This window comes from Saccoglossus kowalevskii, chromosome 9 (genome assembly GCF_978046115.1).
Source record: "Saccoglossus kowalevskii chromosome 9, keSacKowa6.1, whole genome shotgun sequence".
Lineage (NCBI taxonomy): Eukaryota > Metazoa > Hemichordata > Enteropneusta > Harrimaniidae > Saccoglossus > Saccoglossus kowalevskii.
In genome coordinates, this window is record NC_140649.1 from 11677771 (window position 1) to 11705417 (window position 27647).

A 27647-nucleotide genomic window follows, 5' to 3' on the forward strand; every position below is an offset into this window, starting at 1 on the left:
CACGGTATTGTTGAGTCCTGTATTGTCACATCTAGAATTATGACGCAAATGTTGAACTTTGCGTCTACAGTGCCCTGTAGTTATTCAGAAAACAAAATGTGTTGCTGTTCATCAACAAAAAATGTGTTTATTTCTGGTTGTAACAAAGAATCTCACAGAAGAATCAAGTGATGATGATCTTGAAGTTCATAATTGGTTGAATTCGAACTGAATTCCACTTCTTTTGGAGAACTTATGCCCAGACTGGTGTCCAGATGTAACGTTAAGTTATTGCTGGCACAGTTAAATGGATCTTCCATTCGCATTCAATTTTGTTGTAGTTAGGGACGACGTCAAAAGATCGATGTCGGATAAAAAACTTAATTCTTTTAGTTTTTTTCCAACCCCCCCTACCCCCACTGAAACTTAATCGTTTTTGTGGGATGGAAACTTTTTGAGGTCAAAACCCCCCACCCCCAAACTAAAGGAAATAAGTTTTTTATCCGACATCGATCTATTGACGTCGTCCCTTACTGACCAGCCAATGTACAAGTCTTACAACACATCTGGCGGAAATACGGGCGAATGCAGAATTCAAACTTCAACACTAGAGGGCAGTAGGCAACTTTGTTGGAGTCTTCGCATTCTGTAGATTAAAAAAAATGTATTAGGAAGGTGTTATTATATTTCTCATTACGTTCATTACATGGGGACATGGCTATCAAAATAACTATGGTCTGCTAATGAAGAAGTTAAAAATATTAGTTGTTACCAAAAATGAGACACCGATATTCACTAAAATCAGAGAATTCAACATCACAGCTTTAGCTTTTAAGAAGAAGTTTATTTGGTATCATACCAAATGCTTCCTTGTGTGTTTATATTTTTGTAGAACAAGAAAAAAAACAAACAAGCAGCCTCTGCTGTTAGCAATGCACATTTCGATTAAAGAACAGAAGATATCATTAGAAAATGAACAATATGCATAGTATCAATGCAATGGGACTTGCTGTTTTCAACAAGAATTCAAAAATATCATTTTTGACCATAAATGATTGTGGTTTTTAACAAGAAGAAAATATCACTTTTTACCAAAAATGACAAAAATATTCATCAAAATTAGAGAATTGAAGATATCGTCATGAAATGAACAAATTTGAGAGTGGTCCATATGTAGTATCTATATATGTAATATCAAAGCAAATGGACTTGTGGTTTTTAACAAGAAGTTGAAAATATCACTTTTTACCAAAAATGACAAAAATATTCACCAAAATTAGAAAATTAAAGATATCATTATGAAATGAACAAATTTGAGAGTGGTCCACATGTAGTACCTATATATGTAATATCAAGGCAATTGGACTTGTGGTTTTTAACAAGAAGTCGGAAGTATCTCTTTTTACCAAAAATGACAAAAATATTCACCAAATTTAGAAAATTAAAGATATCATTACAAAATGAACAAATCTGAGAGAGGTCCACATGTAGTACCTATATATGTAATATCAAAGCAATTGGACTTGTCGTTTTTAACAAGAAGTCGAAAATATCACTATTTACCAAAAATGACAAAAATATTCACCAAAATTAGAGAATTGAAGATATCATTACAAAATGAACAAATCTGAGAGAGGTCTACCCAAGGTACATATACACCAAGTATCAAAGCATTCAGACTTGTAGTTTTCAAGAAGAAGTCGAAAATGTAAAACATTGACACGAACGACGGACGACGGACACCGGACGACGACGGACAATCACTCATATGATAAGCTCCGCTCGACAAAGTCGACAGCGGAGCTAATAAAAATCTCCTGTTCAAATATGGTTTCGGCATTGTCTGGTTTGAAAAACAAGTTGGAGATACTGCAAATTTCTTAGAGATATTTACTCAAAGAATAAAAAAAGGAAGTGGCATGCCTCCATTTTACAATCATCAAGGCTGTGTACTTTTGGAAAAATCAAAGTAGTATTATAACCTGGGAGATTTATTGGCAAGCAATTATAGACTAAAATATATACTGACGAGTTTATGCTGTTGTGGCCATAAACATAATGTTAGAATTAGGCTGACACACAAAAATACAGTTAGATCAATATTTTTTTAGTTTTTTTAGTGATACGTTCGAATTTAGCATGGTAGAAAATGAAATTCACTTTGTTTTTATATGTCCATTTTATAATGATCTAAGGGCTGATCTTTTGTCAATAACCCTATGCAATTATGCAAATACTGACAATCTGGGCTTACTTCGTTGCTACACAAATTGCCACACCATATATCAAATAGCTCTATATCTTTTAAAAGTTTCAAGCGACGAGATGAATATGAATTCAGTTTAACTTAGTACCATATGTTTACATGGATGTTGTATTGTGTTTAAAACGTGCTATGCACTTTTCTACCCATTACATTTTGTACGATAGTACAGAAATTAAATTACATAATACAAAATTGACTAATACTAAAATGAATAATTGTAGACAGATTTCGACATGAAATCGTGTCACTTTTATGTGCGCTAACATCTGCGAAGAGCGGAAAAACTCGTAAGTAGCGTTCTACCTTAAAATACTTAGACAATAATGCTATGATAAGTATAGTCTTGTCTTTTTTGTGTACAACATTTTGCCGTAGTGGATCAATGGTGTGGATGTGTTTGCCTGTAGGTGGGGAATGGCTCAGGACCCCTTCTCTAAAATAGTAAAATAGTTCAAAGATGTTATGTGAAATATCTTACCAACGTAACACAAAGTAAACCAATTGAATTTAAACCCGATAATATAAAAATCTCTGTAACAGAGCTCAAAAACACTTTTTGAATATTATAAAATTCACACATTTCACATCAACTATATATGTGTTGTTTTCGAACCCCCTATTCAAAAGTGCTGGCTACGGGCCTGAGTCCTCTGGAGATAGCCAATCAATGCTATGATGTGGAATCCATTCTGTACTTCTAAAGGTTACCAAGTGAGCGACCGCATTCGTTGATCAGCATTCGTTGCCACGTGTCTGACAAAAACACTAGAAGCTAGAAGTAGAGAGAATATCACGCACCATCTCAGTTGCCTCTTGTATGTTTTTATTTAAAGAACATGTTATGTCTTGGTTGACTGCCATACATGCTGTCCTCAACAACTTATGATTATATGCTGCTTCAGTGTCCATCTGTAGCTTGACAAAACGACAGAGTCTTATTATAGTCATATGATTTCTGCATGCTGCTTCATGACTCATATCCAGATTCCCTGTGGTCACTAAACGATTTTCGGATCCAGAATAATCCTGCCAGGTCTGAAAAAGATGTATTCAGCAGTGGCTTTTTACACTCCATTACCCGCCCCATTTCCGAGACCCAGTAGGCACTGATTCACTAATACCCTAACTCTCGCTGATCTTGCTGGTTCAGTCATTGACACGAATTCTGATTTGGCATTACATGTAACAATTGTTGGCAACAATATACGTGGCAAACTTCATGCGAGTTTTCTAGTAAGCATGAACAGTCTCTTTTCAATTTCATTAGCTATAGTAGTGCTACTAGATTTAGACTTGTGCTTTTTAGATTCCAATTTGAACAATCCCCATGAACAATGTAATGAACACAAAATATGCATATCGCTTGTATCTAACACCATCAAACGCAATTATTCTAAGCATACACTGCAATATAATTGAGTATAGATTAAAATCGCACATCGTAACAAGCAGTATACAATTATTGGTAATTTAAAAAGATAAAAAAGTGTAAAATATCGACCTCATCTCAAGATAACTATTTTTGAGAAAAAAGTGTAAACAGAGAAAAAAACACCTGTCCACTCCAGGTGTGTGAAAAGCATTCGTGTCACTGTTTTCAAAATACCTTTTTTTTTATTTTCAGGCAGCCTACTATTTGTACTAGACTTCACTAGTCAAAGCTGGAGCTAGGGGGCTCTGGATCCCCTCAGGTAACTGACTTTTTTAGTATCTGGGGTGGTAAACTCGCCAAGCATATAAGGCTTTCAGACATGCACTGTATTTTATTTTATGTAGAACAGAAAGGATGGAGGACATCAAATATCTAGTACATCCCAGTCATTCTAATTTCCTAAACAATTACAAGGCAAACATGTCCATGTGCAAGGTAACGTGTACAAAGCAAGATTTATTCTATAAACCCTTGTTTTTATATTAGTATACTGTAAGACAAATGAATAAAAAGGTCTCAATTGTGTTAATAGTAAACATTGGGACTTACTTCCTTCACTGGTCTTAGCACTCTTTTCTTCTGCAAGACTACACCTTCTTCCATTGCAAACCTTTATCTATATAGTGTGAACAGAAATATGTGATACATCATATATAATATGCATAGGGAATATCAGTTACAGAATGAGATGGATGTATATATAAAAACTTTAGGGTTTTGATCAGCAATAGCAAGTATATATACTAGTTCTTGTTTCCAAATAAAACATGCTTTGAATTTATTGATAAAAGAAAATTTTTAATAATAATTTGTTTTAGCACAAAACAATACTTGTAGTGAATTGATGTTTTGTCTATACCTGAATAGAGGACAGTTGTTGAATAATTGTGGGTAAAAATATACAATTTTCTGCTTTTATTCGAAGAGAATAGTACTTACTCTAACAATGTATTCAGTATATGCTAACAAATTTGTAAACAGGTAAGTATAAGTAGAAGTCTGGTCTGATTGTTTGGCATGTTCCGTATGAGACTTCACAGCTGATCCACCAGAGTTTAGAAATAGATAAAGTTCATATCTTTTTGTTACACCACGTGGATTAATCGGCGGGTTCCATTCAATAGTCAATGCACTATCTGATGTATTATGAAAACTGGATATCCTTGGTTTGTCTGGAACTGAAATATAAGAAAGAGTAATTTTGAAAGTTATTTCTGATTTCTTTCTACTATTAATTTGGGAATATATGATTCTCCATTGTTTATTTATACAGTTGTGAATAACCAGATGATCTGCACATCACTGAAATCATATTCATACATATTCCCTAAAATTCATACCATCATATACTTCACAGTTCAAGTATATAAACCTACAAGAATTGCTCTGATGATGAAATGTGTTTCACAAAACCATTATAACTAATGTATATGCTTATACTATTCAAAATAGAACTTTCAGACCATTGGATAAAGCTTTAAAAGGAGCTGTTTTGGAGGACCAAGCATTATGGCGGTAAAAGTAATTTAAACCATTTTGTTACATGACTATTAATATTAGGCATATTGTAAAGAACATGTAAATTATATATTAAGATTTGTTATGAATGTTCTGTATTTATGTACTTATTATTTGAATTTATTATGATGCAAATAGAACACTATTTTAAAGTATCGTTCTCAGTCCAGGGAATACAAGTTTATCACAAGAATATCGCAAAGTATAAATGGCGTTTGTAATTTGACAATGTGACAGAAATAACTCAGGACACATCAACAACACACAAAACAGAAGTTCACATAACTTTAAGCAGCTTGAACATTATTTAAGACATACCTCCCTCTAATGTCCGAGTATTCGTCTTATCCGAATATGAACTTTGGTCGCCTACTGTATTGACAGCTGCCACCCAGACTTCATATTCAGTATATGCCACCAAACCAGTAAGAATTATGTATTTTATTTTATGTAGAACAGAAAGGATGGAGGACATCAAATATCTAGTCCATCCCAGTCATTCTAATTTCCTAAACAATTACAAGGCAAACATGTCCATGTGCAAGGTAACGTGTACAAAGCAAGATTTATTCTATAAACTCTTGTTTTTATATTAGTATACTGTAAGACAAATGAATAAAAAGGTCTCAATTTTGTTAATAGTAAACATTGGGACTTACTTCCTTCACTGGTCTTAGCACTCTTTTCTTCTGCAAGACTGCACCTTCTTCCATTGCAAACCTTTATCTATATAGTGTGAACAGAAATATGTGATACATCATATATAATATGCATAGGGAATATCAGTTACAGAATGAGATGGATGTATAGATAAAAACTTTAGGGTTTTGATCAGCAATAGCAAGTATATATACTAGTTCTTGTTTCCAAATAAAACATGCTTTGAATTTATTGATAAAAGATAATTTTTAATAATAATTTGTTTTAGCACAAAACAATACTTGTAGTGAATTGATGTTTTGTCTATACCTGAATAGAGGACAGTTGTTGAATAATTGTGGGTAAAAATATACAATTTTCTGCTTTTATTCGAAGAGAATAGTACTTACTCTAACAATGTATTCAGTATATGCTAACAAATTTGTAAACAGGTAAGTATAAGTAGAAGTCTGGTCTGATTGTTTGGCATGTTCCGTATGAGACTTCACAGCTGATCCACCAGAGTTTAGAAATAGATAAAGTTCATATCTTTTTGTTACACCACGTGGATTAATCGGCGGGTTCCATTCAATAGTCAATGCACTATCTGATGTATTATGAAAACTGGATATCCTTGGTTTGTCTGGAACTGAAATATAAGAAAGAGTAATTTTGAAAGTTATTTCTGATTTCTTTCTACTATTAATTTGGGAATATATGATTCTCCATTGTTTATTTATACAGTTGTGAATAACCAGATGATCTGCACATCACTGAAATCATATTCATACATATTCCCTAAAATTCATACCATCATATACTTCACAGTTTAAGTATATATACCTACAAGAATTGCTCTGATGATGAAATGTGTTTCACAAAACCATTATAACTAATGTATATGCTTATACTATTCAAAATAGAACTTTCAGACCATTGGATAAAGCTTTAAAAGGAGCTGTTTTGGAGGACCAAGCATTATGGCGGTAAAAGTAATTTAAACCATTTTGTTACATGACTATTAATATTAGGCATATTGTAAAGAACATGTAAATCATATATTAAGATTTGTTATGAATGTTCTGTATTTATGTACTTATTATTTGAATTTATTATGATGCAAATAGAACACTATTTTAAAGTATCGTTCTCAGTCCAGGGAATACAAGTTTATCACAAGAATATCGCAAAGTATAAATGGCGTTTGTAATTTGACAATGTGACAGAAATAACTCAGGACACATCAACAACACACAAAACAGAAGTTCACATAACTTTAAGCACCTTGAACATTATTTAAGACATACCTCCCTCTAATGTCCGAGTATTCGTCTTATCCGAATATGAACTTTGGTCGCCTACTGTATTGACAGCTGCCACCCAGACTTCATATTCAGTATATGCCACCAAACCAGTAAGAATTATGGTCTGTTCAATACCATTGGCTGATAGACAATATTTTGGAAAAAAATTGAAACATTAATACTGAAAAGATGTTGTAGAGATGCTCTCAACATTTTAAAAGTTAAGGATCCTCACACATACCATTTGTTTGTTTAAGCAATGTTCCCCACCAAGGGCGGTTATACCATGAAATATTGTTATTGCTATTATAATATTGTATTATATCAGCATTATTTTCATATAGTTCGTAGTTTAAACTATGCTCGTCTCATTGCAGAGAATTTGTCTGATTTGATACCATCAAAATAAACATATTTACGAAAAATGTTAGTTGCTGAACAGCATCTCTGGCACTACAGTAAATTTGTTGACGGTAGTGATGCTCACTCGAGCAAACACATGCAGACAGCAGTCTAATTATACTGTAAAATAACTTTTGTTTTTATCAAACAGTTTACATATTATATTGCCCATAATTATGGGTCATATTTAAGCTAAATTTTGGAAGATACTGAATCAGTATCAATATTTGGTATTCATATTGTGGGGCACACTCCAAAACCATAACCCATGAAATACAGTGCATTATGCTCTTTTTAACAATGGCTTGCATACATTAAAACAATGTATCATCACTATACATGCCGGAGACAAGAATATGTTAAAGAAATACAATGTCATGTATATAAAAGACTTGAAGACCAAATTGACCAAAACCATTTAACTAATATAATAGCCATATCAGGTCTAGCATTATTTCTATTCAGATTTATACACAGTTGTATTGAATTATTATAGTTATTATTACAAACTGTATTTTGGCTTATTTGAGACTCCCATGAATACTATAACAAGTCACCCTTACATGTTTAATACATATCAATTTAGTTGATCAGGATTATTTCAAAGTTGTGTTTGTGCTGCTTTCGCGAGTTTAGCTATTTTCACCGGTTCCTCGACCAGTGTTCCACAGCAGTTTGCACCAAGCCCAAAGAAATACATGGTACAGAGGTGAACTTCAGAAGAATGTTGACAGCCGTTACCAGAACAATAATGTCTAAAACAAACCTATACATCTGTAGAAAGCATTTGGCCTGAAATTTTCAAAAAGAACACATTTTTTTGTAGACTGTGCTTGTTTTAGGGTCACATCACATAAATGAGTAACATAAATGATAATGTTAATAGCGTATGCACAGTTATTTTTGCTGCAAAAATATACATTAATGTAAATAATATATCATGATGCATAAATCATTATTATACACCTGTTACCATAACGCCATAAGTTACAGCTTGCCGTAATTTTGCAGTGTTTTATTTTCATCCTACCATATAAGAAAATGCGAATTATAAATATGGATGCGTAAGCGTCCTCTAATAACAAAAACAAACATGGCTTCCACCAGGGTTTGACCGGACTCCATACACAGAAGTTTGCTAATATTCTCAACAATCAGAAAACCCAAATGGCAAGTCGAAATTAGAGAAAACTGCAACAACATGAAATAAACACATCTGACGAAGGTCCACTCAAGTATTCACTAATCAATTAAGCAAGTTGTTTGCAAGAAAAAGTGGAAAATGTAAAAAATGACAGACAATCACCCAATAAACAGCTCCACTCATATTTGATGACAGCTGAACTAATATATTGTACTTTCACACTAGCATACATGTATGTCCTAAATTGTCTTACATGTATACATGGATAGTAGAGCTCTAAATAGCTGATCTCATAATTATAACACCGGTAGGTATATGATGTATATGATACTATCACTGTAGTACGAAATGTCTTAATATTGAAACATATTATAAAATTCAAATAACTTACTTTGTTTGTTCATAGTATTACTACCACTAATAATTGAGTAATAAACTATGTAATAATCTAATTCTCCATTCAATTTTACTGGAACTAACCAAGTGACAGTGATATCACTTTCAGTATTGGCTACCAATGTTACATTCCTTGGTGGATTAGGACCTATAGCATTTGAAAGAATAATAAGAACTCTGAATCAAATCGAAAATATCTTACAACCTGTCAAGAATTTGGAATTAAAAAAAATAGTCAAAACATAGCATCTTCTGGGTTTGTTTTCATAATTTATTACAGTTAATACAGATATATTTATAGTGCTCGAAATGTGTAAATAAAAAAATATACTCACTAGACTCTTTCGTTCTTACTATAACAGTCTCAGTTGGTACACTTGATCCCTGAGAATTTGTACAACTAATTCTAGCCTTGTAGTAGGTATATGCTGCTAGGTTTTCTATTTGAATCATGTACTGTATCCGAATTTCAGTAACAGTTATGTAAGTCATCCAGTCAGTCACTGGTTGTTGTTGATCATTAAATTCCATATATTCTACACCACATTGTATGATGTCACTGTTACCATCATAAGTCACTTCCCATTTCAATTCAATTATCTCAGCATTTGTGGCTATAAAAGTTATAATTGTCACTTGATCTGGTACCTCTATATAAAATAATGAAAAAATAAAATTACTATTATATACAAAATCAATCGTGTCTGATCGCTGATTCAAATCTATCCCATAATTATGATATTGTTCACATGCACTCACAAAAATGGTCCTATAGAGATTTAAATACATTTTTTACTTATTTATTGATAAACTTGTATAATACATACCTAAGACAGTGAGAGTAAAGTTTTCACTCACATCATCATATCCATTATTCACCACACATTGATATATACCATTGTCATTTCTATCTACACTGTTGAATGTCAGTGTACTATTCATAAAATAACCATCCTCTATGATCTCAGTATCAGACTCAGAAATAGGGCCTCCGTTAATTGTCTGCCATGTCACTTCTGGCAATGGTTTACCATGTCCACTACATGTAAAAACTGGAGAACTAGATATCTCAATTGCTTGTGAATCTGGTATCTCAACTATTGTTGCAAGAACTGGAAAAAAAATGTTGTGTTTAATAACACCATGGTGCATATCACTTACAGTTGTGATGTTTAGTGTGAAATATTACTAGCTGATATGGTACTTTATTGTCACATTATCCATGAAATATATCATCATTTTCTGTGTGTTCCAACAGTATGCACATAAAAACAAGTAGTATACTGGTATCACCCCCCACCCCCTTGTGCACGTCACCTTTAAAAAGTATTGTTACACTTATGCATTCATAGCAGCTCTCTGAGAACAGGTAGTGTAAGTAATTGGAGAAACTAGTAACAAGAAAGCCAGCTAGAGCAGTAACAGTAAATCATTCATAAATTGTTGTGTGATGATTCACATACATGCACGTCATTCATATTTAAAGTTTTCATGGAGAAAGAAGGATTTGTTTCCAAGAAAACATAATGCAATTTCTACCAAAAATGACAAAAATATTCACCAAAATTGGAGAATTAAAGATATCATTACAAAATGAACAAATCAGAGAGGGGTCCACATGTAGTACCTATATATGTAATATCAAAGCAATTGGACTTGCGGTTTTTAACAAGAAGTCAAAAATATCACTTTTTACCAAAAATGACAAAAATATTCACCAAAATTAGAGAACTAAAGATATCATTACAAAATAAACAAATCTGAGAGAGGTCTACATGTAGTACCTATATATGTAATATCAAAGCAATTGGACTTGCGGTTTTTAACAAGAAGTCGAAAATATCACTTTTTACCAAAAATATTCACCAAAATTAGAGAATTGAGGATATGATCATGAAATGAACAAATCTGAGAGAGGTCTACCCAAGGTACATATACACCAAGTATCAAAGCATTCAGGATTGTAGTTTTCAAGAAGAAGTCGAAAAAGTAAAACATTGACACGGACGACGACAGACTATCACTCATATGATAAGCTCCGCTCGACAAAGTCGACAGCGGAGCTAAAAAGGTAATAGTAAAGAGAGGAACAGTTGTTGTGTTTAGGCTGTGTTTCCAATAAAACCATGATTTGAATCTTACTGGTGGCAAGTAGATCAAGATTTTTGTATCAACTTTAAAATACATTGAATTCATTTTATGCGTACAGAAAAGGGAACACTGTTCAGAATATAAAACAATGGTAATATATATGGAGAAATTTATGTGCCATGTTGTCTGATATACATACAATTATTTCTACGGGTAATCGAGCACCAGTAACATAGTTGAACTCTGGTGACCTTGCCCTTTGTTATATAATATAATTCCCTTTATCACAGTTTGTTTCAATCTAAATATGCATTGTCATAATTTTAAATACAAACAAGTTTTGGGGTTGAACCAACAGTGGGGAATCAGTCAACCGAATGTCCTTAAAAGATGTAAATATCTTACAAAAACATTGGTGCCTTATTTGTTTAATTATTTTAAGGGACATAATTTCCAGTTTTATTCAAAGTAATTCAGATATTTCAGTATAAAAATAAATGCCTCATCGCAAAAAAAAAAGTTCTGCATTTAGACGTGAATAGATTCATAAAACATGCATGATAACAGAAAATCTTAGCTGGCTTTTGTCCAAATATTTTGTACAGGTGTCTGTCAAAAATTAATGATTCACTGTGACAAATACGAACTGCCTCATTGTGTGACTACTGTATTATATGAAAAGTAAAAAAAAACACCCTTTATGAATAGCTATCATGTTGCAAGCTCTGCTTTGTATGCAAATCAACTTAAATAGTTAGTTGGTGTCCAGTGGAGGGAGAAGTCAACAGTACTGTTGCCTCCTGAGAATCTACATCTTCAAACACTGCAATCTTCGAAGTGCGTTTTTAAAATAGTATTATGAAAACTATCATTCTGTTTTAATAGCTGAAACATATTCCTGCGAGTTTTCATTTGTCGAATGAACTGTTTGTCAAATACAGAATACATATATTTTAGAACAATTTTCTTTTTAAAATGTGGATGAAATGTTTTGCTTTTTATGTATTGTTTTTGATTTGATAACTTTGAACTAAACATATTTTCTATTAGCATCAGATCTTGATCAAAGTTTGGCACCCAGTTCATAGGAGTGCTTATATTGATTTTCTGACATCTTGTTTTCTGTAAAGATTTTATTGGTAGGTTTAAAAATGTGTATCAGACTGTGCAATCTCTCCATGAGTTGGTTTTGAAACCCAGTATGGGATTCTGGGATACATTACCAAGGATATTATTACAAGATAAATCATTTGCTTCATTGAACACATACAACAATGCATATTTCCACTGAGATCAGTGACCTTTGATGTGTATCACCAGTGATCAGTCAAGTAGAAACAGTCAAAATATTTTATCAGATTTTCTCAATTTTTGCATGATATTTTCATACAGGACATCTGTTGTTCAAACTCAGGGAAGACATTATACTGATGAATAAGGTGACCAAGTTTGATGAAGTTTGGAATAGAATTAGTAAAGTTATTATGCACACAATAACAATTATTAACGACGACAATGCCGGACAAAATCTTTCCCTTAATATACCTTTCCCTTCCATCTTTGATGGTACGGGCAAGGTAAAAATGAGTTTAATGTCAAGAACAAAGGGGACAACACTGTATTCGGACTTGGTTACTGAACATGGCAAGCACTGAACTGGAGTTCACATCCTATGAAGCACGGTATTGTTGAGTCCTGTATTGTCACATCTAGAATTATGACGCAAATGTTGAACTTTGCGTCAACAGTGCCCTGTAGTTATTCAGAAAACAAAATGTGTTGCTGTTCATCAACAAGAATGTGTTTATTTCTGGTTGTAACAAAGAATCTCACAGAAGAATCAAGTGATGATGATCTTGAAGTTCATAATTGGTTGCATTCGAATTGAATTCCATCTCTTTTGGAGAACTTATGCCCAGACTGGTGTCCAGATGTAACGTTAAGTTATTGCTGGCACAGTTAAATGGATCTTCCATTCGCATTCAATTTTGTTGTAGTTAGGGACGACGTCAAAAGATCGATGTCGGATAAAAAACTTAATTCTTTTAGTTTTTTTCCAAACCCTCTCTACCCCCAACTGAAACTTAATCGTTTTTGTGGGATGGAAACTTTTTGAGGTCAAAACCCCCCACCCCCAAACTAAAGGAAATAAGTTTTTTATCCGACATCGATCTATTGACGTCGTCCCTTACTGACCAGCCAATGTCTTACAAGTCTTACAACACATCTGGCGGAAATACGGGCGAATGCAGAATTCAAACTTCAACACTAGAGGGCAGTAGGCAACTTTGTTGGCGTCTTCGCATTCTGTAGATTAAAAAAATATATTAGGAAGGTGTTATTATATTTCTCATTACGTTCATTACATGGGGACATGGCTATCAAAATAACTATGGTCTGCTAATGAAGAAGTTAAAAATATTAGTTGTTACCAAAAATGAGACACCGATATTCACTAAAATCAGAGAATTCAACATCACAGCTTCAGCTTTTAAGAAGAAGTTTATTTGGTATCATACCAAATGCTTCCTTGTGTGTTTATATTTTTGAAGAACAAGAAAAAAAACAAAACAAGCAGCCTCTCGGCTGAGATAGCTCCGCTGTTAGCAATGCACATTTCGATTAAAGAACAGAAGATATCATTAGAAAATGAACAATATGCATAGTATCAATGCAATGGGACTTGCTGTTTTCAACAAGAAATCAAAAATATCATTTTTGACCATAAATGATTGTGGTTTTAACAAGAAGAAAATATCACTTTTTACCAAAAATGACAAAAATATTCATCAAAATTAGAGAATTGAAGATATCACCATGAAATGAACAAATTTGAGAGTGGTCCATATGTAGTATCTATATATGTAATATCAAAGCAATTGGACTTGTGGTTTTTAACAAGAAGTTGAAAATATCACTTTTTACCAAAAATGACAAAAAATATTCACCAAAATTAGAAAATTAAAGATATCATTATGAAATGAACAAATTTGAGAGTGGTCCACATGTAGTACCTATATATGTAATATCGAGGCAATTGGACTTGTGGTTTTTAACAAGAAGTCGAAAGTATCTCTTTTTACCAAAAATGACAAAAATATTCACCAAAATTAGAAAATTAAAGATATCATTATGAAATGAACAAATTCGAGAGTGGTCCACATGTAGTACCTATATATGTAATATCAAAGCAATTGGACTTGCGGTTTCTAACAAGAAGTTGAAAATATCACTTTTTACCAAAAATGACAAAAATATTCACCAAAATTAGAGAATTGAAGATATCATTACAAAATGAACAAATCTGAGAGAGGTCTACCCAAGGTACATATACACCAAGTATCAAAGCATTCAGACTTGTAGTTTTCAAGAAGAAGTCGAAAATGTAAAACATTGACACGGACGACGGACACCGGACGACGGACGACGACGGACAATCACTCATATGATAAGCTCCGCTCGACAAAGTCGACAGCGGAGCTAATAAAAATCTCCTGTTCAAATATGGTTTCGGCATTGTCTGGTTTGAAAAACAAGTTGGAGATACTGCAAATTTCTTAGAGATATTTACTCAAAGAATAAAAAAAGGAAGTGGCATGCCTCCATTTTACAATCATCAAGGCTGTGTACTTTTGGGAAAAATCAAAGTAGTATTATAACCTGGGAGATTTATTGGCAAGCAATTATAGACTAAAATATATACTGACGAGTTTATGCTGTTTTGGCCATAAACATAATGTTAGAATTAGGCTGACACACAAAAATACAGTTAGATCAATAATTTTTTAGTTTTTGCAGTGATACGTTCGAATTTAGCATGGTAGAAAATGAAATTCACTTTGTTTTTATATGTCCATTTTATAATGATCTAAGGGCTGATCTTTTGTCAATAACCCTATGCAATTATGCAAATACTGACAGTCTGGGCTTACTTCGTTGCTACACAAATTGCCACACCATATATCAAATAGCTCTATATCTTTTAAAAGTTTCAAGCGACGAGATGAATATGAATTCAGTTTAACTTAGTACCATATGTTTACATGGATGTTGTATTGTGTTTAAAACGTGCTATGCACTTTTCTACCCATTACATTTTGTACGATAGTACAGAAATTAAATTACATAATACAAAATTGACTAATACTAAAATGAATAATTGTAGACAGATTTCGACATGAAATCGTGTCACTTTTATGTGCGCTAACATCTGCGAAGAGCGGAAAAACTCGTAAGTAGCGTTCTACCTTAAAATACTTAGACAATAATGCTATGATAAGTATAGTCTTGTCTTTTTTGTGTACAACATTTTGCCGTAGTGGATCAATGGTGTGGATGTGTTTGCCTGTAGGTGGGGAATGGCTCAGGACCCCTTCTCTAAAATGGTAAAATAGTTCAAAGATGTTATGTGAAATATCTTACCAACGTAACACAAAGTAAACCAATTGAATTTAAACCCGATAATATAAAAATCTCTGTAACAGAGCTCAAAAACACTTTTTGAATATTATAAAATTCACACATTTCACATCAACTATATATGTGTTGTTTTCGAACCCCCTATTCAAAAGTGCTGGCTACGGGCCTGAGTCCTCTGGAGATAGCCAATCAATGCTATGATGTGGAATCCATTCTGTACTTCTAAAGGCCTTGATTGTAGTAGGTTACCAAGTGAGCGACCGCATTCGTTGATCAGCATTCGTTGCCACGTGTCTGACAAAAACACTAGAAGCTAGAAGTAGAGAGAATATCACGCACCATCTCAGTTGCCTCTTGTATGTTTTTATTTAAAGAACATGTTATGTCTTGGTTGACTGCCATACATGCTGTCCTCAACAACTTATGATTATATGCTGCTTCAGTGTCCATCTGTAGCTTGACAAAACGACAGAGTCTTATTATAGTCATATGATTTCTGCATGCTGCTTCATGACTCATATCCAGATTCCCTGTGGTCACTAAACGGTTTTCGGATCCAGAATAATCCTGCCAGGTCTGAAAAAGAAGTATTCAGCAGCTTTTCACACTCCATTACCCGCCCCATAGAGTGCATTTCCGAGACCCAGTAGGCACTGATTCACTAATACCCTAACTCTCGCTGATCTTGCTGGTTCAGTCATTGACACGAATTCTGATTTGGCATCACATGTAACAATTGTTGGCAACAATATACGTGGCAAACTTCATGCGAGTTTTCTAGTAAGCATGAACAGTCTATTTTCAATTTCATTAGCTATAATAGTGCTACTAGATTTAGACTTGTGCTTTTTAGATTGCAATTTGAACAATCCCCATGAACAATGTAATGAACACAAAATATGCATATCGCTTGTATCTAACACCATCAAACGCAATTATTCTAAGCATACACTGCAATATAATTGAGTATAGATTAAAATCGCACATCGTAACAAGCAGTATACAATTATTGGTAATTTAAAAAGATAAAAAAGTGTAAAATATCGACCTCATCACAAGATAACTATTTTTGAGAAAAAAGTGTAAACAGAGAAAAAACACCTGTCCACTCCAGGTGTGTGAAAAGCATTCGTGTCACTGTTTTCAAAATACCTTTCTTTTTATTTTCAGGCAGCCTACTATTTGTACTAGACTTCACTAGTCAGAGCTGGAGCAAGGGGGCTCTGGATCCCCTCAGGTAACTGACTTTTTTGGTATCTGGGGTGGTAAACTCGCCAAGCATATAAGGCTTTCAGACATGCACTGTATTTTATTTTATGTAGAACAGAAAGGATGGAGGACATCAAATATCTAGTCCATCCCAGTCATTCTAATTTCCTAAACAATTACAAGGCAAACATGTCCATGTGCAAGGTAACGTGTACAAAGCAAGATTTATTCTATAAACCCTTGTTTTTATATTAGTATACTGTAAGACAAATGAATAAAAAGGTCTCAATTTTGTTAATAGTAAACATTGGGACTTACTTCCTTCACTGGTCTTAGCACTCTTTTCTTCTGCAAGACTGCACCTTCTTCCATTGCAAACCTTTATCTATATAGTGTGAACAGAAATATGTGATACATCAGATATAATATGCATAGGGAATATCAGTTACAGAATGAGATGGATGTATATATAAAAACTTTAAGGTTTTGATCAGCAATAGCAAGTATATATACTAGTTCTTGTTTCCAAATAAAACATGCTTTGAATTTATTGATAAAAGATAATTTTTAATAATAATTTGTTTTAGCACAAAACAATACTTGTAGTGAATTGATGTTTTGTCTATACCTGAATAGAGGACAGTTGTTGAATAATTGTGGGTAAAAATATACAATTTTCTGCTTTTATTCGAAGAGAATAGTACTTACTCTAACAATGTATTCAGTATATGCTAACAAATTTGTAAACAGGTAAGTATAAGTAGAAGTCTGGTCTGATTGTTTGGCATGTTCCGTATGAGACTTCACAGCTGATCCACCAGAGTTTAGAAATATATAAAGTTCATATCTTTTTGTTACACCACGTGGATTAATCGGCGGGTTCCATTCAATAGTCAATGCACTATCTGATGTATTATGAAAACTGGATATCCTTGGTTTGTCTGGAACTGAAATATAAGAAAGAGTAATTTTGAAAGTTATTTCTGATTTCTTTCTACTATTAATTTGGGAATATATGATTCTCCATTGTTTATTTATACAGTTGTGAATAACCAGATGATCTGCACATCACTGAAATCATATTCATACATATTCCCTAAAATTCATACCATCATATACTTCACAGTTCAAGTATATAAACCTACAAGAATTGCTCTGATGATGAAATGTGTTTCACAAAACCATTATAACTAATGTATATGCTTATACTATTCAAAATAGAACTTTCAGACCATTGGATAAAGCTTTAAAAGGAGCTGTTTTGGAGGACCAAGCATTATGGCGGTAAAAGTAATTTAAACCATTTTGTTACATGACTATTAATATTAGGCATATTGTAAAGAACATGTAAATCATATATTAAGATTTGTTATGAATGTTCTGTATTTATGTACTTATTATTTGAATTTATTATGATGCAAATAGAACACTATTTTAAAGTATCGTTCTCAGTCCAGGGAATACAAGTTTATCACAAGAATATCGCAAAGTATAAATGGCGTTTGTAATTTGACAATGTGACAGAAATAACTCAGGACACATCAACAACACACAAAACAGAAGTTCACATAACTTTAAGCAGCTTGAACATTATTTAAGACATACCTCCCTCTAATGTCCGAGTATTCGTCTTATCCGAATATGAACTTTGGTCGCCTACTGTATTGACAGCTGCCACCCAGACTTCATATTCAGTATATGCCACCAAACCAGTAAGAATTATGGTCTGTTCAATACCATTGGCTGATAGACAATATTTTGGAAAAAAATTGAAACATTAATACTGAAAAGATGTTGTAGAGATGCTCTCAACATTTTAAAAGTTAAGGATCCTCACACATACCATTTGTTTGTTTAAGCAATGTTCCCCACCAAGGGCGGTTATACCATGAAATATTGTTATTGCTATTATAATATTGTATTATATCAGCATTATTTTCATACAGTTCGTAGTTTAAACTATGCTCGTCTCATTGCAGAGAATTTGTCTGATTTGATACCATCAAAATAAACATATTTACGAAAAATGTTAGTTACTGAACAGCATCTCTGGCACTACAGTAAATTTGTTGACAGTAGTGATGCTCACTTGAGCAAACACATGCAGACAGCAGTCTAATTATACTGTAAAATGACTTTTGTTTTTATCAAACAGTTTACATATTATATTGCCCATAATTATGGGTCATATTTAAGCTAAATTTTGGAAGATACTGAATCAGTATCAATATTTGGTATTCATATTGTGGGGCACACTCCAAAACCATAACCCATGAAATACAGTGCATTATGCTCTTTTTAACAATGGCTTGCATACATTAAAACAATGTATCATCACTATACATGCCGGAGACAAGAATATGTTAAAGAAATACAATGTCATGTATATAAAAGACTTGAAGACCAAATTGACCAAAACCATTTAACTAATATAATAGCCATATCAGGTCTAGCATTATTTCTATTCAGATTTATACACAGTTGTATTGAATTATTATAGTTATTATTACAAACTGTATTTTGGCTTATTTGAGACTCCCATGAATACTATAACAAGTCACCCTTACATGTTTAATACATATCAATTTAGTTGATCAGGATTATTTCAAAGTTGTGTTTGTGCTGCTTTCGCGAGTTTAGCTATTTTCACCGGTTCCTCGACCAGTGTTCCACAGCAGTTTGCACCAAGCCCAAAGAAATACATGGTACAGAGGTGAACTTCAGAGCAACATAGAACGTTCTGTGACGTAGCTTGACTCGACAATATATTTATGTTGTTACAGTATATACCTTATTTTTATCAGCGAATGGTACTGCACAAATTTGCAAAGTGGGAATGCAACTTTAAGTGAAAGATACAATGAGTGAATGAAAATTATAGAAATTGTTGCATTCCTTTTTAGTGTTTTGAGAATTTTCTCTTAAGGAAGCATGGATAAAAATGTTACAGAGATATATTATTATGAAGAATGTTGACAGCCGTTACCAGAACAATAATGTCTAAAACAAACCTATACATCTGTAGAAAGCATTTGGCCAGGAAATTTTCAAAAAGAACACATTTTTTTGCTTGTTTTAGGGTCACAACACATAAATGAGTAACGTAAATGATAATGTTAATAGCATATGCACAGTTATTTTTGCTGCAAAAATATATATCAATGTAAATAATACATCATGATGTATAAATGATTATTATACATCTGTCACCGTAACGCCATAAGTTGCAGCTTGCCGTAATTTTGCAGTCTTTTATGGGGTATTTTTATCCTACCATATAAGGAAATGCGAATTACAAATATGGATGCGTAAGCGTCCTCTAATAATAAAAACAAACATGGCTTCCACCAGGGTTTGACCGGACAAACAGGTTTTTCTATTCTAAACATTTTGGATTTTGGCATTTTCATGATGTATCCTTGGAAGGAAAAGACTCAGACAGTACGCTTTCGCATCGACCGTCGCTGCACGTTGGTCGTTACTCCCGCTGTACTGTCTTCGTGCATACTTTGAGGTATCCTCGTAATAACCTCATAATATTTAGTTTTTTCTAATTGTTTCTATCATTTCTAATCAAGTAATGTTCTTAAACAAATTTAGTGTCATCTGTTTTTCGAACAAGGTTTTAGAAAATACGGGGCACATTCTTACAAAATTCGAAGTACAATTTAGAAGCTAATATTCTCGACAATCAGAAAACCCAAATGGCAAATCGAAAATAGAGAAAACTGCAACAACATAAAATAAACACATCTGACGAAGGTCCACTCAAGTATTCACTATCAATTAAGCAAGTTGTTTGCAAGAAAAAGTAAAAAATGTAATAATTGACAGACAATCACCCAATAAACAGCTTCACTCTGTCATATTTGATGACAGCATATGTCCTAAATTTTCTTACATTCATACATGGATAGTGGAGGTCTAAAGTGCTGACCTCATAATTATAACACCCTACATATATATGATGTATATAGTACTATCATTGTATTACGAGATGTTTTGAAGTAAACCTATTATAAAATTCAAATAACTTACTTTGTTCTTCCATAGTATTGCCACCACTACTAATTGAGTAATAAACTATGTAATAATCTAATTCTCCATTCAATTGTACTGGAACTAACCAAGTGACAGTGATATCACTTTCAGAATTGGCTACCAATGTTACATTCCTTGGTGGATCAAGACCTACAGCATTTGAAAGAATAATAAGAACTCTGAATCAAATTGAAAATATATTAAACCTGTCAGGGAATTACAATTGTACAAACACTGAATAACAGGTGACATTGTTTTGTATGTATGGTTTTTTGAGAAAAATTCCAAAAGATTCTTTCGGTTTGTTTCCATAATTTATTACCAAACGCTTCAGCGTGGTATTAAGAGTTTGTTTTCGGGGGTGGGTTTTACCAAGGTGGAAAATGGATGCACATATGGGTGTAGTTCCTGGAATTGCAATAGAGAGGGTTCAGGCCGAAATACAATATATAGTGTTTCCATGTTTCGTCTGATATTTCTGTGGTATTCTGCTGCTGTAAATAATGCAAGATTTGTTCCGAAATTCAGTGTGTTGTGTGCACTCCAGAGTTTTTCGTTTTTTGCTCAAAACACCCCTATTTTTTAATGGCAGAGTCGAGAAGATTCACTCCCACTGGGAAATCTGCATTGTTGCTTGAATGAAAGCTAATTAAACACATTTTCCAGACCGGCGAAAGTGTATGCAACAGCCAATTTTAACAACCTGTCACGTGATTTTACTCTGAATGTCAACATGAAAAGAGACTAGTCCATTTTACGCAGGAATAATTGGGAGTAGAATATGTGAGGGATAGTATCACCAGAGACGTGCATACTGAAAAGTAACATCTATCCTTCTTTTGCATCGCTGAACATTTCTGTTTTAGTATACTGGTTTGAAAATGTTAAATTTGCATGATTTGCATGATGTTTTTTCTTAACTGAAACTCCCCTATTGATTGAATGCCGGGTTTGAAAAAGAACGGCACACCACGTGATTCGTTTGAATACAATGGTGAAGGGATGACACAAATTTCTGTTGAAGTTAAAAGTTCCTCCACAGAATTTTGCATTGGCAAACATGCCATGCTACTGCGGTACTCCACTGGCGGGGTGACTTTTGTAGCTGAGCTGCACGCTACAACTTCGCTTGTGATGTAACTTGTTAGCCGTGGATTGAATGAATCTTGATTACCGGTTAAAATGTTGCTCATTTGGCGTTGGTAATCTTTATTTGGAACTTGGTAACGTCGCAACGTCGCCAGCAGAAACCTCCTGGTACTTTGATCTTGATGGTTGCGCCTCCATGGCAATCGCTAATTTTACTGCGAGGGGGGGGGGTCTTCCGAGAGCCCTTCAGGGTTTATAAAACTCAACATACACCATGTTCTCTTAATCGTAGTATTCCATGTGATGTACACTTAGTATGCCAAAAATGTTGCTGAGCGATTTGAACTGGATAAAAATAGCAGATGAAAATTTTTATACAAAATAAAAGTAGTCCGGTTGCCAATGAAAACAAGCCGATAGGCTGGTTGGCGATGCTAGGACATAAACGTGGAGCTAACGCCGGTTTATAACTAAAACCGGGCAAAAAACATTCAGTCTTTAGAAGTCACTTGATTTTATTGCTAGGACGTATTCTGTCGTTAAATGTATTATTTCCAACCGTTTTACGATATTATTTTCTAGATTGGAGGCAGCATTTACATTTCAACTTGTCAAGGCAAAACATCTACGCGCCAAAGTGAAAAGGTTGACGCACGAAAAATAAAAGTCAACCCGCCAATCGTCTCCACTCTAAAGCACGCCCACAGAATAAATAAGTTTATCTGCGTTGCTTCTCACGATATCAGACCAGAAATATGGGTAATACCGTTACTGCCACCGGTAAAATATTTAAGAGACGGTCAAAAACATCAGAGGTTGAAAATATGATTGTTGACGAAATTATATTGTGTGGCGGTAATCCGACCACTGGTCTTTTTTCTTCTTTTCGTGAAATAGCAAAAACGTCTGTTTCACTGACAAGGGGATCCGCAAAATGTGGCGAAGTGTATTATTTTTCAGAGCAAGCAAAGGCAACAGACGATATTACCATATCAATTTGAGCAGTAAAGTTGGCGCGAAAGTATTCAAAAAAACAGTTTCTGGCGAAATCGGCCAAGCCAAGACACCCAAAAGTGATTACAAGAGCAATCCCAGTGGAGCGTATCGCCAATACCATGTTCATTTGCATATTGACCGTGAAAATACCAAAAACCTTATTGCTTGAATGATATGCAAATTAGTTTTAGTCAAAATAAGTGACTGCCTAGAAGTACCATTACTTTTGTTCAAAATTTATTTCAGTCGGCAAGTATATTCATGTACCCAATGGTAAAATATCGTACTTCTAAATATAGTTTATTTTTGCTGTTTCGAATAACGCTACTTTTGAAAGGACTAATTTGTTTGTTCTCAGACCTCATTTGCATATGTGGTGTGGAAATACCGATTTTGATTTAAGGTACGAATCAAAATAAACTGCAGTACATATGTAATAATGTGAAATACTTCATTTTCACAGTAAACATTTTTCCATAAAATAAATTCCAGTGAAAATGCCATTTCCCTCATACTCCATTGAGACTTGACACAGCACAGTGAAAATTGGATTCACACGTAATGCTTGAAAACGAAAATAAATTAAGTGAAATTCTATGTGATTTCATGAGAGTTGGTTGGAAATGAACAAAATATAAGACACCCAACCCTACCATTCCATACACATTGTAAACTACACCCCAAAAACATTCATTCACCGATGTATTCTATTTGACTTCAGGAGAAATTGAAATAAACAAATCATATGACCACGAACTTAATTATAATTTCAGCTTCTAGTTCAGCACTGGTTAAATAAACTACCTCGTCTTTATGCCAACTTTAAGTACATTAAGTTCATGTTTTAATTTACCTTCTGCACAAGTAGGTCCAGAGTATCCAGTTCCTGCACAGTTACATGTGTATAATCCTACTGTATTAGTACATACACCTCCATTCAGACAAGGAGTACCCGATGAACATTCATCAATATCTGTGAAAATAAGACACAAGTATTAAAATAACAAACTATTTATAATTTTTAAACCAAAATAAATTAAAACTAGGCTAAAGATTTAAAAGTACATTAAGGTAGCGGGACTATTATTTGCATGCTTGTTTTCATCTTCTAATTGTGACTAAATGACTACAAATAGACCCGGGAAAGTATATATTTTTAGAATCGCCAGATTTCAAGCTTTTCACAAGTGTATTTTGCATACCGGTATCTGCATTCTACGACGTGTTACTCAATCAAAGGTGAAAAATTACTTTTTCTGTAAAAAAAATAATTACGCATTTATGCTGGCGATAAGAAGTATTTTTTTCACTTTTCCTAGTTGTTCAATAGTCTGGTAAATTGAATGTGTCTGGTCAGTTTTATTCAAGCAACGCGTTTTAAAAAATAGTGTGCTGAATTTCAATTACTGTTTTAGTCGCATTGCCCCCAACTTAAACCACAACTCGTTGGTAAATAATCGATGAAATAGTTTGTCTGGACACATTCATGTTCCACTCACTGTCACCTTAAAGCTGTGAAAATTTTGTGTTAATCCGACGACAATAAGTATACGTTATTTTTTGTTAAAGACCTTGTATTTTGAAAAACATAAACGTCCATGAAGTAACAGCAAAGATTTTCAAACTTGTTTATCGACACAATCAATTTGTTTCCCCATCAAGGTCTGTTTTAACATGTGTAGGGACATCCAAATGTGTAAGGCTATTGGGAACCAAAAAAATAAAGGAATGGGATAGCTATAATTGGATAAATTCGGCATATGAAAACACCAAAATCAATGATTTTTTTTCAGTGGCTGTATGACCTTGTGTCTGACACATTCATATGCAAATTACTAATCTGTGAAACAAACAGGGGCGGAGACAAACCACTCAAATGTTTGGAAACACTCATTGTGTGTCAGATAGCTACTGATAACACATCCTAACATTGCTTTGTCTTGAGTTTATCTTTGAAACTTATAGGCACACAGATTAAACCTGTGTTGTTGATTTTGGAAAACACTACTGAGGCTGCCTTGCTTCCCTTCAGAAAATCTACATTTTAACCAACTTACATGACATTCTATGTTATGTTGACTTTATCACATGAAAGTTTATAGTGCATTTCATCAATTAATAAATAAATGTGAAAATCGTAATTTTCAACACAAATAATAGTCTCGCTACCTTAAGTTCATGTTTTAATTTACCTGTTTGACAAGTAGGTCCAGAGTATCCAGTTCCTGCACAGTTACATGTGTATGATCCTACTGTATTAGTACATACACCTCCATTCAGACAAGGAGTACCCGATGTACATTCATCAATATCTGTGAAAATAAGACACAAGTATTAAAATAACAAACTATTTATAATTTTTAAACAAAAATAAATTAAAACAAGGCTAAAGATTTAAAAGTACATTAAGTTCATGTTTTAATTTACCTGTTTGACAAGTAGGTCCAGAGTATCCAGTTCCTGCACAGTTACATGTGTATGATCCCCCTGTATTAGTACATACACCTCCATTATGACAAGGAGTACCTGATGTACATTCATCAATATCTGTGAAAATAAGACAAGTATTAAAATAACAAACTATTTATAATTTTTAAACAAAAATAAATTAAAACAAGGCTAAAGATTTAAAAGTACATTAAGTTCATGTTTTAATTTACCTGTTTGACAAGTAGGTCCAGAGTATCCAGTTCCTGCACAGTTACATGCGTTTGATCCTACTGTATTAGTACATGTACCTCCATTCTGACAAGGAGTACCCGATGTACATTCATCAATATCTGTGAAAATAAGACACAAGTATTATAATAATAAACTATTTATAATTTTTAAACAAAAATAAATTAAAACAAGGCTGAAGATTTAAAAGTACATTAGGTTCATGTTTTAATTTACCTGTTTGACAAATAGGTCCAGAGTATCCAGTTCCTACACAGTCACATGTGTATGATCCTATTGTATTAGTACATATACCTCCATTCTGACAAGGAGTACCAGATGTACATTCATCAATATCTGTGAAAATAAGACAACTATTAAAATAATAAACTATTTATAATTTTTAAACAAAAATAAATTAAAACAAGGCTAAAGATTTAAAACTACATTAAGTCAATTTACCTGTTTGACAAGTAGGTCCAGTGTATCCAGTTCCTGCACAGTTACATGCGTATGATCCTACTGTATTAGTACATGTACCTCCATTCTGACAAGGAGTACCCGATGTACATTCATCAATATCTGTGAAAATAAGACACAAGTATTATAATAATAAACTATTTATAATTTTTAAACAAAAATAAATTAAAACAAATCTAAACATTTAAAAGTACATTAAGTGCATGTTTTAATTTACCTGTTTGACAAGTAGGTCCGGAGTATCCAGTTCCTGCACAGTTACATGCGTATGATCCCCCTGTATTAGTACATGTACCTCCATTCTGACAAGGAGTACCCGATGTACATTCATCAATATCTGTGAAAATAAGACACAAGTATTATAATAATAAACTATTTATAATTTTTAAACAAAAATAAATTAAAACAAATCTAAACATTTAAAAGTACATTAAGTTCATGTTTTAATTTACCTGTTTGACAAGTAGGTCCAGAATATCCAGTTCCTGCACAGTTACATGCGTATGATCCCCCTGTATTAGTACATGTACCTCCATTCTGACAAGGAGTACCCGATGTACATTCATCAATATCTGTGAAAATAAGAAACAAGTATTATAATAATAAACTATTTATAATTTTTAAACAAAAATAAATTAAAACAAGGCTGAAGATTTAAAAGTACATTAAGTTCATGTTTTAATTTACCTGTTTGACAAATAGGTCCAGAGTATCCAGTTCCTACACAGTCACATGTGTATGATCCTATTGTATTAGTACATATACCTCAATTCTGACAAGGAGTACCAGATGTACATTCATCAATATCTGTGAAAATAAGACAACTATTAAAATAATAAACTATTTATAATTTTTAAACAAAAATAAATTAAAACAAGGCTAAAGATTTAAAACTACATTAAGTCAATTTACCTGTTTGGCAAGTAGGTCCAGTGTATCCAGTTCCTGCACAGTTACATGCGTATGATCCTACTGTATTAGTACATGTACCTCCATTCTGACAAGGAGTACCCGATGTACATTCATCAATATCTGTGAAAATAAGACACAAGTATTATAATAATAAACTATTTATAATTTTTAAACAAAAATAAATTAAAACAAGGCTAAAAATTTAAAAGTACATTAAGTTTGTGTTTTAATTTACCTGTTTGACAAATAGATCCAGAGTATCCAGTTCCTGTACAGTCACATGTGTATGATCCTACTGTATTAGTACATACACCTCCATTCTGACAAGGAGTACCCAATGTACATTCATCAATATCTGTGAAAATAAGACACGACTATTAAAATAATAAACTATTTATAATTTTTAAACAAAAATAAATTAAAACTAGGCTAAAGATTTAAAAGTACATTCAGTTTGTGTGTCCATTCTGACAAGGAGCCGATGTATATTCACTAATATCTGGGAAAATAATACAAAATTACCGGTATTATACCAATCGACCTGATAGTCAATATAACTCTACTGTCTAAAGAATTAGAGCTAAGAGTAAATGTATATTATTTATATTTACCATTACATATGATAGAGTTAACATCCCATGTATTGGTAGTACCAGAACATGTAGACATCAA

The 27647-nt window shown here is 33.2% G+C and overlaps 1 protein-coding gene across 1 annotated transcript; it reads right to left on the minus strand.

Annotated features, from left to right (window-relative positions):
• LOC146738315 (phosphatidylinositol phosphatase PTPRQ-like) lies at positions 1-27644 on the minus strand. Its single transcript, XM_085503922.1, has 23 exons — positions 27587-27644; positions 27211-27330; positions 26976-27095; positions 26516-26635; positions 26281-26400; positions 26046-26165; positions 25821-25940; positions 25586-25705; positions 25353-25472; positions 25118-25237; positions 23779-23898; positions 20838-20990; positions 18405-18542; positions 17508-17746; positions 17118-17184; positions 13368-13478; positions 9908-10192; positions 9416-9730; positions 9076-9228; positions 7142-7279; positions 6245-6483; positions 5855-5921; positions 1-625 (listed from the first exon to the last, which is right to left on the minus strand). The coding sequence occupies exons 1-23, from the start codon at positions 27642-27644 to the stop codon at positions 510-512; spliced, it is 3279 nt and encodes a 1092-aa protein (XP_085360048.1). The 3' UTR covers positions 1-509.
• Positions 27645-27647: the final 3 nt, after the last annotated feature.

Excerpts from the sequence above, each read along its gene's own strand:
- LOC146738315 (XM_085503922.1), bottom strand. The coding sequence starts at position 27,644 with ATGTCTACATGTTCTGGTACTACCAATACATGGGATGTTAACTCTATC. Across the intron at positions 5,922-6,244 it reads ATACTGAATACATTGTTAGA|ATAAAGGTTTGCAATGGAAG; the intron begins GTAAGTACTATT and ends CACACTATATAG. Across the intron at positions 626-5,854 it reads TGCTAAGACCAGTGAAGGAA|AATGCGAAGACTCCAACAAA; the intron begins GTAAGTCCCAAT and ends TTTAATCTACAG.